The 14,760-nt window shown below is 42.0% G+C and overlaps 1 protein-coding gene across 9 annotated transcripts in view; it reads left to right on the forward strand.

Annotated features, from left to right (window-relative positions):
* The first annotated feature begins 947 nt into the window (after window positions 1-947).
* Fbxo3 (F-box protein 3) overlaps window positions 948-14,760 on the forward strand; it is a 35,165-nt gene continuing 21,352 nt past the window's right edge. For 6 of the 9 annotated variants that reach the window (XM_076570189.1, XM_042275819.2, XM_042275821.2 and 3 more), the window contains exons 1-3: window positions 948-1,110; window positions 3,550-3,639; window positions 7,773-7,936. In XM_076570189.1, the coding sequence (XP_076426304.1) occupies window positions 1,004-1,110; window positions 3,550-3,639; window positions 7,773-7,936 (361 nt within the window). In that variant the 5' untranslated portion in view covers window positions 948-1,003. Of the gene's footprint in view, window positions 1,111-1,146; window positions 1,513-3,549; window positions 3,640-7,772; window positions 7,937-14,760 lie in introns of those variants that run through there. The other 3 variants (XM_076570190.1, XM_076570191.1, XM_076570192.1) reach the window with 1 other exon arrangement.

Raw genomic sequence — 14,760 nt, forward strand, 5'->3', positions numbered from 1 at the left:
GGAAAGTGTTGTTCGCTGTTTTGTTTTTGTTTTCAAGTCACGGTTTCTCCGTGTAGCCCTGGCTATCCTGGAAGTCACTCTGTAGCCAGGCTGGCGTCCAACCTCCAACTCAGAGATCTGCCTGCCTCTGCCTCCCTGGTACTGGGATTAAAGGAGTGCATCACCACCACCTGACTCAAATTACTGGAAGGTTTTCCTGGTGGAGGGGATTAAAACAATTTGTATAAAAGTCTTACGTGATGGGGGGGGGGGATAAAAATAATTAAATGCCTTGTCCTAAACACAAGTCTTATAGTACTTGATGGAAAAGATTCATATTTGAGTATTTCTTACACTAAGTAGTTGGGAGGAACTTTCTCCGGGATGCGGGTAGGTTTAGAAACCTAGTGGTAAAAGCTTTGGAAATTAACATTTGTTGGTTATCTAGACAAGGAATTTACCCAGAGACGATTTTCATTTTTTAGGACCATTTTGCTTTGTGGGCAGTGGTAGAGTTATAGCCTCCCGATTATTTCGAAGTTGGAGTGCTTTTCCCTGTGTCTCTCTCCCTGCCATTCCTTCCCTACTAAGCGGAAAAGAGCAGCAAGGCGGAGCGTGGGTGGGGGTGGGGCGGGGGAGTCCAGTTCAGGGATTGGAAACGCAGCCGTGGGTTGGGGACGCAAAGGAGGCCCGGGATGATCAGCGTGAGGTTTAGGTCGAGGCTTTGAGGGTACCCCATAGAAGACGGCAGGAAGAAGCGAGAGAGCGAAGAAGACTCCGGGGGCAGCCTGGCAGGGGTCTGGGATGAGCTTAGTTAGGGCTGTGCAGGGAAAGGCGCATCGGCGAGCGGCCGAGCAGCAGACACCGCGCCAGCCAGCCGCAGGGCGGGCCGCGGGGTGGGCGGGGCGTCCAGGGGGCGGGGCCGGCCGACAGTTACATAACTAACCTGAGCCCGCGGCCGCCGAGCGGTGCGGGCGGCGGGGGCGGGGCCGGGGTGGTGCCAGGCTGCAGCGGGCCGGGCAAGATGGCTGCCGTGGAGGCCGAGCTCGGGGTGCCGTTCACCCTGGAGTCGCTGCCCACCGACCCCCTTCTGCTCATCTTATCCTTCGTGGACTACAGGGACCTAATCAAGTAATGGGGCGGTGCTCGTGGCAGGGGTGGGGACGTGGAAGGGAGCGGCGGCGGAGGCCGGGGAGGAGGCCCCGGGCCGCCGAGACGGGACGCGGGCTTCCTCTGCAGCAGAGGGTGACTGCAGGGCAGCCGTTATCCTGCAGGGCCACATCGGGGGCGAGGGAGACGCACGCGGACCAGGGGGCTGGGCATCCAGGCCTCACTCCTGCCCGGGTACCCGAGGACTTAGCGCCCTCTCCCTCCAGCCTTGCCCAGGCCGGTTTGCCGAGGAGAGCGGAGCGCGCCGCGGACCCGCGCTGGCCCTTTGGGGCCTGGTCTGGCTCCGTGGAAAGGCCGCTGTCTCGGCCCACGCGCGTCCCTGCCGGGCCTGGGGTCCAGGATGACCGGAGCCCGCGTGGGCAGGTAGAACGCGCGCCAGGAGGCCTGCGACCTTCCGATTCCCTCTGATGCCCCCCGGGGGTCACGGGCAGCCTGCACTTTCTCTTGTGTTGGCGACTTTTTTGGCTGTCAGTTTTCCTCCTTGACGGTGGGTGGGTGGATTTTTGTGTTTTGTCACCGACTTCCGGTGAGGCCTTACAGGTGACTGCAGTTAGCTCAGGCCTTCCCAAACCACCAACGTTTGCTCCAAAAAAATAAAATAAACAACCGGCCTGCGAGTACGGGTGGCCAAAGCCCAATGCCCAAGTCTTGCAGAGAACGGGACTGTTCAGGTTGGAGAAAGAAATGGCGCTGCTGTGCTCACTCCCCACCCCCCACCCCCGTGTTAGGATTGTTTACATCCTTGACAGCATGGCCAGGGGTTCTTGAGCTTCCGTGTATGTTTGTAGAGAAGGCAAAAAGGCCCTCTCATATGGGGGAGACCCAGTTTTGGTTTTTGATTGATGACTGGATCCTGGCCGTTTGATGATTGTGTCCTCCGGTTTTAGGGGATTTTAGAGGTACAGATTTCTTGGAGTTACAGTTTGGTTGGCCTAGCTAAGTGGCGGCAGAGGTATTTCCTGGGTTTTCTGCTATGGCCTCCACTCGTACCTGCTAACACTTGTTTTTTTTTTTTTCTGAAAACACATTTCCCCCTGCTTCAGCCTGTACTAAAGCAGAGGAAGTTTTTTTGTAGAAAAGGCTGTACAGCTCAGATTGATTTCATCTGGAATACTCTCTCGCTGTAACTCACCTTGACAGCCTTCTGTCTTTGCTGCCACAGTTACCTTCCGAAGACGATCCTGGCCGTCATTCTTCTTAAAAGCCCGTAATAGCCCTGTTTACAGACTGTACCCTGAGCTTCTGCAGTATTTTAGGCCCTTATCTTCTAGCTTATTATCTAAGCCTCTCAGGCCTTCCTCCACTATCGAATTTGCACAGTCCATTCTAGCTAGAGCAGACATCAGGCGGCATACCACACACTTGCACATTGTTGTGTGAGCTCTGCTCCTTGTCTGGAATAGTTCACTCTCCTCAATTTGGCAACCTTACTCTCCCATCTTCCTTAGCTACAGTTTGTCCTGACAGTGTGCACTTCTACAGTGTAAGGATTGTTTATTTTTGTATTCAGTTGTTCAATCAATTTTTTTTTTTTTGGAGTGCCTGCCATGTGTTGGTTAAATGTAGGCATACAATAGTGAATTGGAGAGATAGGGTCTTTTTTGACGTCGCTGAAATACTGTAGACAAGATGGAAGGTCAAACAAGTGCATAATTACAAGAGCGGGGTGTGTGTGTGTGTGTGTGTGTGTGTGTGTGTGTGTGTGTAAGGAATACACATGTTGCACTGTTGGAATGTGGAAGTCGGGATGACTAACTCGTGCAAGATGAAAATATGACAGAGTGCTGGTCTGTCCTAGTGAAGGGAATGGTGTGGAGAGGCTCACGGTCTGTTAACAGTAGTGTGGCCGGTTCAACTAGAAAAACTAGAAAGCTGTTTTTGCTAAAGGTCGTAATGACTAACAGGCAGGCTGCATGAAGGGTGGCTGAGATCATGTAGCCTCTTGGAAGAATAGATTTTTAGTTCAGGTAGTAATCAGAATTTTAAACTGAAGTGACGTGACTCCTCCGTAAATGTTTGTGGAAATGAGTGGAGTTGAATACTATTTTTGTCTACAGACTCATCCAGCATACTGCAGCGTCTTTCTTGCCCAGTACAGTCCAACTTTGCCAAGTGTCTAACCTGTTGCCAGGGCCTAACGGTTTTGGTGCATATTTGCTTGACTGTGGTGGGTTAATCATACTATTTGAGATAGTATGTTACTTTCTCCTTATTACTCACAGGGCAGTTATATTAACTCACACATTAAATGCTTTGAAAAGATACTGCATTGCAGCTATATAGGTAGTAAGTAGAAATAAGAGAAATAAAGGGCATCAAGCAGAATTTACCAATGACTGTTGGAATCTTTGTCTTTCAATTTTTCTCCCTTTTATACTAACTGAATCCGGTCACCGCCAGTTGTTGCCATGTCAGTCGCAGACTCAACCAGCTCTCAACTCATGATCCTTTGTGGAGAAGACATTGCAAAAAATACTGGCTGATAACCGAGTAAGTATTTTGTGAACATTTGTTCTTCTGTGGGTGTAGGCTATGGTGTAGGTTTGTTTGTTTGTTTGTTTTAAGAGTAAATTTTTCATTGTTGTTAGAGACAACGACTCATTTCTCTAGTCTGGGCTGGCCTCGACCTGTTGTTTGAATTCTTAAATGATCTTACCCTGGTCTCGAAAAACCAAAAAAAAAAAAAAAAGAAAACCCTGAGTCAGATATTGGGGTGAATGCTAAAAGATCAGAGAAGCAGAAAAAGCCACAGCCAACCTCACCTCACCAACTCCTCAGCTGATCCTGTTTCCTCAGACTGAAAGCCTCTGAGTCCTCACCTGAAAAGAGCCTTTAGTTCCTGTCTCCTCACGCGTTATACACCTTTCTCTGCCCTGCCATATTACTTCCTGGGATTCAAGGTGTGTGCCACCACTGCCTGACCTCTATTTTAATCTAGTGGCTTGTTCTGTCCTCTGATCCTCAAACAGGCTTTATTAGGGTACACACTGTATCACCACAGTGACCATGTGGCAGCGCTTCGATTCAGCCTCTGCTGTGTTGGCATTACAAGGGTGAGCTACCACACTTGGCCCTAGAGCAGTGTTCTCAATCTTCCTAGTGCTGCGACCTTTTAATACAGTTCCTCATAGTGTGGTGACCCCCAACCATAAAATTATTTTCATTGCTACTTTATAACTGTAATTTTGCTACTGTTATGAATTATAATGTGAATATCTGATATGCAGGATGGTCCTAGGGGACCCCTGTGAAAGGGCCATTCAACCCCCAAAGGGATCATGACCCACAGGTTGACACCTGCTGCACTAGAGTAATTTTTAATTGATATGCAATAATTGCTCATGTTTATGGGATAAAGTGTAATTCAGTACATATTTACAATGTATAAGAAGTCAGGCTAATTAGTATTTCCAGCTCCTTTAAGTGTATACCATTTCTTTGTATTTGGAGTTTTCCAGTACCTTCTTCTTAGTTCTTTATAACATGTTATAAAACATACAGTAAATTGTAGTAAGCTGTAGCCATTGCCTACTAATACTTCTCCTTTCTAGTTAACTCTGTTTCCAGTAATGGTCTGAACCCCTTGCTTTTTTCCCTTCCCAGCCTCTAGTGCAGAATATATAGTTTTGAATCCTGACCTTTGACTACTATAATACTATGTACTAGTTTTCCTTTCTAACCCAGTTTCTGTTACTGGGTCCAGTCAAAGTTACCACATAGCCAGAATAAACATGTAGATGACAGTGAGATTTAGAAGTAGAAGAAAAAGCAGGGGTACCTAACATGTTTCTTCAATCATGGGAAGTCAGGATTGCTAAAGTTGGTGGAGAACTATAGGTTCTAAGTGTGTGTGTGTGTGTGTGTATGTAATATAGTTAATATATATTTAATATTTAATATGTTTTGGGTTTTTGAGACAGGGTTTCTCTGTGTAGCCCTGGCTGTCCTGGAATTCACTTTGTAGCTCAGTCTGATCTCGAACTAAGTATATTATTTGAAGCTGAAAGCATTAGTTCTACCAAGGGAAAAGTTAATAACAGCTATTAAGCATTGGGAGGAGGAAGAATGAGGAAGGAAGAATTTTAAGTGTTGATATATCCTCATCTTTCACTTAGGGGCATGTAGATGGAAGTTTCTGTTCCACCAGCAGCTCCCAAATAAACACACTGAGGTTTATATTAATTATAAATGCTTGGCCAATAGCTCAGGCTTATTACTAACTAGCTCTTACATTTTTAAGTTAACCCGTATTCCTTATTTACACTCTGCCACATGGTGGTACCTTTATTAACATGGTTTGTTCATCTCCTGCTCCCTCTGCATCTGCCTGGCAACTCCAGACTCTGCCCTTTTTCCTCCCAGCATTCTCTTAGTCTAACTCTCCTGTCTAACCTTATTCTGTTCACTATTGGCCAGTCAGCTTCTTTATTAAACCAATCAAAGTGACAAATCTTCACAGGATTTTTCCACAGCAAAGGCATCACTCATACATGTGAAATTTGTAAATCAAGAACCAGAAGTATAAGGAAATATAGAATATATTTAGAAATATAGAAACAATTTCCATAAATTCTAAAGGGTTAGAACTAAAGACTTTTTTTTAGTTTGATTTTTGTTTGTGTGTTTGTTTTAAGACAGGGTTTCTCAAGACTTAAAAGAAAAAAAATCAAAAGCTCAGTTTTTACAGTGCTGGATTTTGTACCCAGGACCTCACTCATGCTAGGCAAGCATTCTGCAGTTGAGTTAGAACCCCAGCCTTGTTGCTCGCTGTATGTATTTATGTTAATGCTATATATTAATATAAAGATGTTTTATTCCCTCCTTACACCCCTTCGTCCAAACTAAACTGAAACTGAACAAAAACCACACCTGGAGTCCAGCACTTGGGGGACTGTGGTACAAGACCCTGAGTTTGTGGCTAGCCTGAACTACACATTCTGTTCCAGAAAACAAAATTACCTCTGCTCTGATGTGTTCTTGGTTCACATCCAAACCTTGAATTGTGCAGCTGTCGTCTTCACTGTAGCACCCGTCCGTGACCCCAAGCCAGAGTTAGGGGTCACCCTAAGTCGTCTCTCTCCCTGCGTCTGCTGAAACCACTGGCCTTCCCAGTTAGTGTTTCCTTCACGGCTCACACCCTCCTCGCTCTTTTCACCTGGTACCACAGCTGTCTTCAGTCTGTGGCCTCACCACGTCTACTTCAGAACTTCCCTAAGTCTTCTGTAATGTTCCTGGTTTTCACCCTTAAATCTCCCCTGCATCCCAAGCCACAGCTTCAGCCCTCCCCATTCAGCTTCCCCGTAAGTCCTCCAGTGGGCTGCATTTCTGTAGGAAGGAGTCCAGGCTCGGTTGACAGTCCTCAGGTACCCTTTGTGGTTGCTTATCCTCTGTGTTAAGTTTGCGTTCTTGGTTTATGATCAGAATGTCTACTTTCTGAACAGAAAAAAAGTGTGCATTTCTTAATGTTCTCAGTGGCCAAGTGAACACTCAATACATGTTTATATAAGTAATGCAAGGAAAGATGTTAAATTGTGTATTTGTCTTGATTTACGATTCTCTGGCTGATCCATTGTAGATGTGCTAGAGCAATATTATGCTATTCTAAATATTCTCAAAAATGGGACAACTACTTGTGCCATATGTGTGTGTGTGTATATATATATATATAAAATTTTTAATTTTTTTCAAGACAGGGTTTCTTTGTGTAGCTTTGGAGCCTGTCCTGGAATTTGCTCTATAGACCAGGCTAGCCTTGAACTCATAGAGATTCGCCTGCCTCTGCCTCCCGAGTGCTGGGATTAAAGGCGTGTAACACAACCACCCAGTGCCTTTTATATTTTTATAATTAAGGCCAGATTCAGTAGCACACACCTGTAACCTCAGCACTTGGAAGGTAGAGGCAGGGGAATCATAGTTCATACTAGCCAGAGCTACATGAGACTCTGTCTCAAAAAGATTTTTTTAACTGATAACGTTTTTAGGAGTAAGTTGATATTTGTACTGACATACTATTCACATATTTTGTTAAGAACTGGGAAACTTGGGGAAAAACTTGAGTAGAAAGTCAGAAAGTAAGTGACTAATAAATAACCCCACCATGACAGTAGTAGCTATTAAAATTTTTGATGTATCACTTCTTGCTATCTAGTTCTCTTTGTAGCTAAAATAAGTTAGGAAAATAAAAAGGCAGAGTAACCACAAACTCCCAATGAAAGTGTGTTGGTAGGTATCAAAAATATGTGCTAAGCTGGGTTTGTGGTACACAATCCTAGCATGTGACGTCTAGAGGCATGAAGATCCGAAGTTTAGGGCTATCCTTAGCTGCATAGCTAGGTGAAGGCCAGCCTGTACTATATATGACCCTCTCTCAGAAAGCAAAGGAAAAGGAAAAGTACATGTTAAAATCATTTCAAAGGATTTTTTTTTTTTTTTTTGGTTTTTTGAGACAGGGTTTCTCTGTGTAGCTTTGCGCCTTTCCTGGAACTCACTTGGTAGCCCAGGCTGGCCTCGAACTCACAGCGATCCGCCTGGCTCTGCCTCCCGAGTGCTGGGATTAAAGGCGTGCGCCACCAACGCCCGGCTTCAAAGGATTTTTTAAATTTTTTTTTCTTATATCTATTTAGGGAAGAGAAATCCCGGAAGAAACAGTGCTGGAGATCTCTCTTCATATCTACTTACGCAGATGTAGGAAGATACATTGACCATTATGCTGCTATTAAAAAGGCCTGGGATGACCTCAAGAAGTACTTGGAGCCCAGGTGTCCTCGGATGGTTTTATCTCTGAAAGGTACTGGGAATACAGGGTCTCCCATCCATATTTTAGTTAGTATAGCCAGACTAATTTAAATAACTTTGGATCTGTCATGTACCTGGGCTAATCCAACCTCTTCACCATTCACATTTTGTTAATAGCCAAGGAAGTATAATGCTGACATTGTTAAAAGGATCTTGCCCTTTTTCAGTTGGCCTGGAAACCCATACATTTATTAGATGAAAAGCTAAACTACTTTATCTATATTTGTTTTATATAAAGAAAATGCTAAAATTGCTTGAGAATAACCATTATGATTTATTTTTATTTTTGCAATGATGGTGATTGAGCCCAGGGCCTCATGCATTTTAGGCAAGTATTCTACCATGGAACTATACCTTCAGTCCTAAAAGATGATTACTGTTGTTGTTATTGTTTTGTGTGTATGTATGTGGTGTCCATGTGTCATGTTCACTTGTGCGCGCTCACATCCATGTTTGGAGACCAGAGGACATCACTGGATTGCTCTCCACTTTATTTACTGGGGTAGGGTCTCTTCCTGAGCTCGCCGACTGTGCTGTCTAGCTAGCCTGCTTACCCCAGGTATTCCTGCCTCTACCTCCCAAGTGCTGGAGTACAGTGGGTTGCCTCACCTGCTCAACTTCAGTGTGGTCTCTGGGGATCCAAACTCCAGTCCTCATGCTTAAGTGACAAGACATGCCTTCTGCAGCCCCCAGGATGAATTTTTAATTGGGAGCTTGTATCAATACCATTTCTTGTTTGACGTCTACCAAATGTTAGGAAAGAACCTGGGTCTTTACGCGTGTTAGAGTAACACAGAGTAAGGACAACTTTTCATTTAGTATTTACAAGATAGTAAAACTAAGAATTGAACTGGAGTCTATTTGATCAAGAATCTTTGTTCTTTCTATTCTATTGTCTAATTATGACTAGAAATACGAACAAGTTATTTTTGTTTGATTTATTAATTAACCCCATAAAAATACATTTATAACTGTTTACCTGCTTTCCACTTGAAGTTTTTTCAGACTTCTTCACTAAGTGGAACCATGTGTATGCTGTGGTTTTGCTAAGCTAAAATTAGAATCCATTCTTTTTTACTCTTTTTCATTAGAAGCAGTCTTTTTGAAATAGCATTCCCTTTTCTTTCAGATTTCCACTGTAATTTCTCATGAAAATGTTACTTTCAGACAAACCATGATTTCATGACAAGGTGCTTAAATCTGGGTTTGTTAGAAGGCAGAGTAAATGGTCTTAGTAGATGGAGTAGGGTGGACACTGGGAGCCCCCCATTAATATCTTAACAGCTTATCCTCTAAGAAGAAATAAGTAATAGCATTCACCTGCATGGGTGAGCTACTTCAAGAGCACATAGTTTGAAAATAAGTTTGCAGCGGTGATAAGTAAAATAGATATTAGTTATAATATCACAAAGGTAGACATGAAACTAAATGTTTTTTTTTTAATTTAATATTTTGAGACATGTTTTCTTTGTGTAGCCCTGATGGTCCTGGAACTCATTCTGTGGACCAGTCTGGCCTTAAACGCACAGAGATCCGCCTGCCTCTCTGCCTCCTCAGTGCTGGGATCAAAGGCGTGTGCCACCACTGCATGGCAAAACTAAATTTTCATATTACCTCATTTACTTTCCAAAAATCCTATAAGGAAGATGATTATTCTCTTTTTGTAGGGATAGTACTTAGGGCATAAAAGACCAGGTTTATCATCAATAAGTAAAAAAACAAAGTCAGGAATTGACTAGGGGGCCTCACCTTGGAAGTGTAATCTTTAGCTGTGGTTGAAGGAAGAGGACCTAGCCCATTTTGTTTAGAATTTCTGAAGTTCCTTAAAGGGTCACTCCATATTAGGGCACTACTAGTGTGAGACTGTTGTATGATTGGTCTTTCAGACAGACTTATAGCTCCTTTTTCTTTTGTCTGTTGTTATTCCTGGGCTCCTTGTGTCTGTTCTGTATCCAGCTGTCAGATTCCTTCGCCATGTCTGCTCTACTGCTAGGTGCCAGTTCTCAGGGCTTGTCATGAGTTTGGAATAAGGTTAAAACCTAGTGTATCTATAGTGCTGGAAATGCTAGGAATTTCAGGCTTACGACTTTGACCGCTAAGTTAAGACCCTAGCTGCTGGCTTCAAGTTCCACAGCCCTCATTCAATTGAAGGTTATAAAGGTGTCAAGTAAAAAGGAAGATTAGCAGGCAAATAGGCATTGGACATGGGGTAATCTTTGTGGAGCATTTTGAGATTGTATTATATTGATGTTCTTAATTGTGTATTTTCAAATCATATTCTCCTTAGAATTGAGTTGGGAGTTTACTAGTCCTTTAAAGGAACAAGCAGTAAATATTTTAGAGTTTGTGGGACCCATGGTCTCTCACTGAGACCTGTGTGTTGTGTTTAGTCCTGCTGTTAGGCTGTTGTTTCTGGAAAAAAACCATAGATAATACGGAAACAAAAATGGAGTGGCTGGATTCCAATAAAAAGGATTTAGCCTCTCAGCTATAATTTACCAAATCTTGATTAATTACTAGTACCTTCATTTCATATCAGAGAAAGGATACAAAGAGCATTTAGGTGGCCTGTTTGACATCCAGTAACTAGTAAGCAACAAAGATGAACCGATCTTGGCTTCTGGTAAATTGTCATTGTTTCCTCTATGATAGGTGAATATTTATTGAAGCAGTAAGGCACTTTATAAGTAAATAAGAACATGACATTATTGTAGTCCTTCCTGTAACTCTCTCAGGTGGGTGGTATTAGTTTCTTTTTTGGAGGAGAGAACAAGGTCAAACAGATCAGTAACTTACTAAAGTTGTGGAGCCAGGATAAGTCTGACTTATCATAGCAGAATGTCTTTTTCAGTCTTGATTTTCTTGTATTGTAAACATGTATTTCCTTATCTCTTTTTGTTAACTATGGTTTGGTTGGTTGGTTGATTTTTTTTTTTTTGGTTTTTGAGACAGGGTTTCTCTGTGTAACAGCACTGGCTTTCCTGGGATTTATTTTATAGACCAGGCTGTCCTTGAACTCAGAGATCCACCTACCTCTGCCTCCCAAGCACTGGGCTTAAGGGCCCGTTTTGCACTACCTCGCTTGGCTTCTAAATTCAGGGTTTTTTGTTTGTTTTTAGAGACAGGGTTTCTCTGTGTAGCCCTGGCTGTCCTGGGATTAGCTCTGTAGACTAGGCTGGTCTCAAATTCATAGAGATCCACCTGTCTCTGCCTCCCAAGTGCTGGGATTAAAGGTGTCCATCACCACACTCAGCTAACTATAGGTGTTTTTACTTCTAAATCTTATGTATTAAATAGTTTAACATGTAACACGTAGAATACAAACGTTAGCTTCTTTTCTTAACCAACATACTACTTCTGGCTTCTATTCTGCTTGGTTTCTTTTCCATTAAACTTCTGGTTTTTTACATTTTCTTTTGTATGTGTATGTAGTATACGTGTGTGTGTGTGTGTGTGTGTGTGTGTGTGTGTGTGTGTGTGTGTGTACATGAACACACGTGCATGTGAAGATCAGAGGTTGATGCCTAAGTTGTTTGCCGCCCTATTTTTTGAGACATGTTGAACCTGCACTCATGAACTTAACTAGATGGACTGGTCAGTGAGCTGTAGGGATATGCCTGCCTGTGTCTTAACTAGATGGACTGGTCAGTGAGCTGTAGGGATATGCCTGCCTGTGTCTCTAATTTATGGGATTGCAGTGACTCAGCACAGTGCCTGGCTTATAAAGGTTGCTAGGGATCTGAACTCGAGTTCTCATTCTTGCAGAGCAAGGGCTTTCTAGACTGAGGCATCTCCCTAACCCTTAGTGTATGTATTGGAGTTATATATAAAGAGTTTTATAGTTATATATATATATATATATATATATATATATATATATATATATATTAAAAATTAATATATATTAATTTTATAGAGTAATTTAGATTTTCAGAGAGTTCTGTATACTCAATTTCCCTAGTATATTACACTGGAAGACATTTATCAGAACTAAAAAATCATTAATATTTTGTTACTTTTACATTTGGTTTAGATTTCACCAGACTTTCCATTAATGTCTTTAGTGTTCTTTCAGGATCCAGTCCATAATACCACATCACATGCAGCTGTCATTTCTTATTAACTGGCAGTGGTACTTTCTGAGTCTTGTCTTTTATGAGTTACACAGTTTTGAGAAGAACTCATGAGGTATTTTGTAGAAAATATCTCAGATTGGTTTTGTCTGATACTTTCTTCATGGTTGGAGTTGTAGGTGTTTTGGGAAGATTCCTTCAAAGTTGAGATGTTTGCCATCATTAGTGATGTTAACAGATATGTAGATATGTTCACAAATCACAATGCACAACTTACACAGAGTTATCACAAAGTGAATGAATTCATTAAAACATTCTCCAGATCAAATAGTAGAGCATTATTTATACCCAGAAGCCCCTTGTGCCCCTCCCTCTTTCATAGAGACAGCCGCTGTCCTGACTGCTGATTCATCTAGTGATTTTTCTCTTGACTTTATATAAATTATGTGGTTAAGTACGTATTTTGGATGAGGTAATTCTAGTTTGGTTGTGAGGCTCAATAGTAGTTTCATTTTTGTTACAGACTAGTACTGTATATGAGTAGTTTATGTTCAACCTACCATTGTGGATATGTGGGTCATTTCCAGTTCTGACTGTTAGAAATAGCAACTTCTTAAGAAAAGATTTCTATTTATTTTTATATGTATAGAATATCTTACTTGCATTATGTCTACATGTCTGCAGTCTCTGCATAGGCCAGAAGAGGGCATTGGATCCCCTAGAGCCGAAGTTAGGATAGTTATTAGCCACTATGTGGGTGCTGGGAACTGAACCCAGGTCCTCTCTATAAGAACAGCAAGTGTTCTTAACTGCTGAGCCATCTCTCTAGCCCCTCACTAGGAATTTTATATCGATGTTTGTGAGAGTTTGGCATATAATTTTCCTGTCTTGCAGTGTTCTTAGCAGGATTTTGTATCAAAATGATCCTGACTTTAAGGGCAGGACCTTAAAATAAGTGAGGGAGTGCTGCCTCTCCTGTTCCCTGGAAGAGTTATGTAAACTTGGTCTGATTTCTTGCTTAGATGATTAGTAGAATGTGTCAGCAAGTCATTCAGCCCTGGAATTCATTTCGGAAGCTTTTAAATTAAGAACTCAATGTCTGTTTAAGTCTTGAGGCTTTCTGCTTTGATAGATTTTGTCCAGGAAATGTCTACTTTGTCTGTGTTTTCAGATGTATTTAACATCCTTTCATGCTTAGTAAGTTTTTAGTGATAAAACCTTTTCCATTTCTGATATTAGTTATTATCACTCTTGATGAGTAGGGACTAATCTAGTCCTTTCAAAGAGCTGGTGTTTTAGTCAGTCTCCTTTACTGTATGTTTTTTTTATTTTATTAATTTTTTTCTCTTTGAATTTGCTATGATTCCCTTTTCCCCTGACTTAGGTCATAGATTTCTTTCAGTCTTTTTATTCTTTAGACTCCCTAAAGAATAAATTTACCTCTAATCATATTAGTTTATTTTATAGGTTTTTTAAAAAGTGTGTGTGTGTGTGTGTGTGTGTGTGTGTGTGAGAGAGAGAGAGAGAGAGAGAGAGAGAGAGAGAGAGAGAGAGAGAGAAGCCAGAGGCAATGTTGGATGTCTTCCTTAATTGCTTTCTGTCTCTTCTGTCCTCCCCAGGCACTGCACATATATGGACATATATGTAGGCAAGACACTTATACACATAATTATAAAAATAAATCTTTCTTTAAAAATTAGGTTTTTTCTATCAGCCAGAACCAGAAATGACCCAAATGTTCAAATATTTTTGGTATTGGGTCTCTTACTGAACCTGAGGCTCACAGTTGGACTAGACTGTCTGGCCAGCAAACCTCAAGGATTTTCCTATATCTGCCTCCCTAGTTCTTAGATTACAGGGTATCACTGCACCCAGCTTCTCGATTGGGCACTGGAGGTTCACATTCAGGTACTCATGCTTATGTAGTAAGTACTTTACCACCTCTTTTAAAAATGACGTTTTTTTTAGTGTGTGTAACATACATTCTGTGGCACTTGGATGGAGGTCAGAGGACAGCTTTCAGGTGTAAGATCTCTCTTTCCACCTGTGGGTCCCAGAGATGACTCATGTCATCAGGCTTGGTGACAGGCACATTTAAGCACTAGACATCTTGCCTTTTCCTGATTTTTGCTCTATTTATTTATTTATTTAGGTATTTTTGAGACAGGGTTTCTTTGTGTAGCCCTGGCTATTTTGGAACTAGTTTTGTAAACCAGGCTGGCTTTGAACTCTTAGATCATCTGCCTCCTGAGTGCTGGGATTAAAGGTATGGGCCACCACCACCCATTTTTTTATTTTTTAGAAGATGAAAACATATTATATTTTATGTGTGTGGGCATTTTATCTGTGTGTACATCTGTGCACCATGTGCTGTACCTGGTATCCTTGGAGGCCAGAAGAGGGCATCAGATTCCTTGGATTAGAAGTTACAGATGGCAATGAGCCGCTGTGTGGGCTCTGGATGTTGAACTTGGGTCCTTTGTAAGATGAGCCAGTGCTGTTAACCACTGAGCCTTCTCCCAGGCCTCTGTCTTTTTGTTTCTATTAGTTACTGACAGGTTTGTTGACATTTCCGGCTGTGGTATTTACTGTTCTGAAGTAGCCCAAGATTTTCAGCCCATGGTATACATGCATGGTACAGTTATTTCTCCTTTCATATAGCCAGTGATATAAAAACATCTTGATTACCATTATTTAATATATTCAAATTATTTAAAATAACTGTTCTCTATTTTTTTTAAAG

Source organism: Peromyscus maniculatus, chromosome 4, assembly GCF_049852395.1.
Source record: "Peromyscus maniculatus bairdii isolate BWxNUB_F1_BW_parent chromosome 4, HU_Pman_BW_mat_3.1, whole genome shotgun sequence".
Lineage (NCBI taxonomy): Eukaryota > Metazoa > Chordata > Mammalia > Rodentia > Cricetidae > Peromyscus > Peromyscus maniculatus.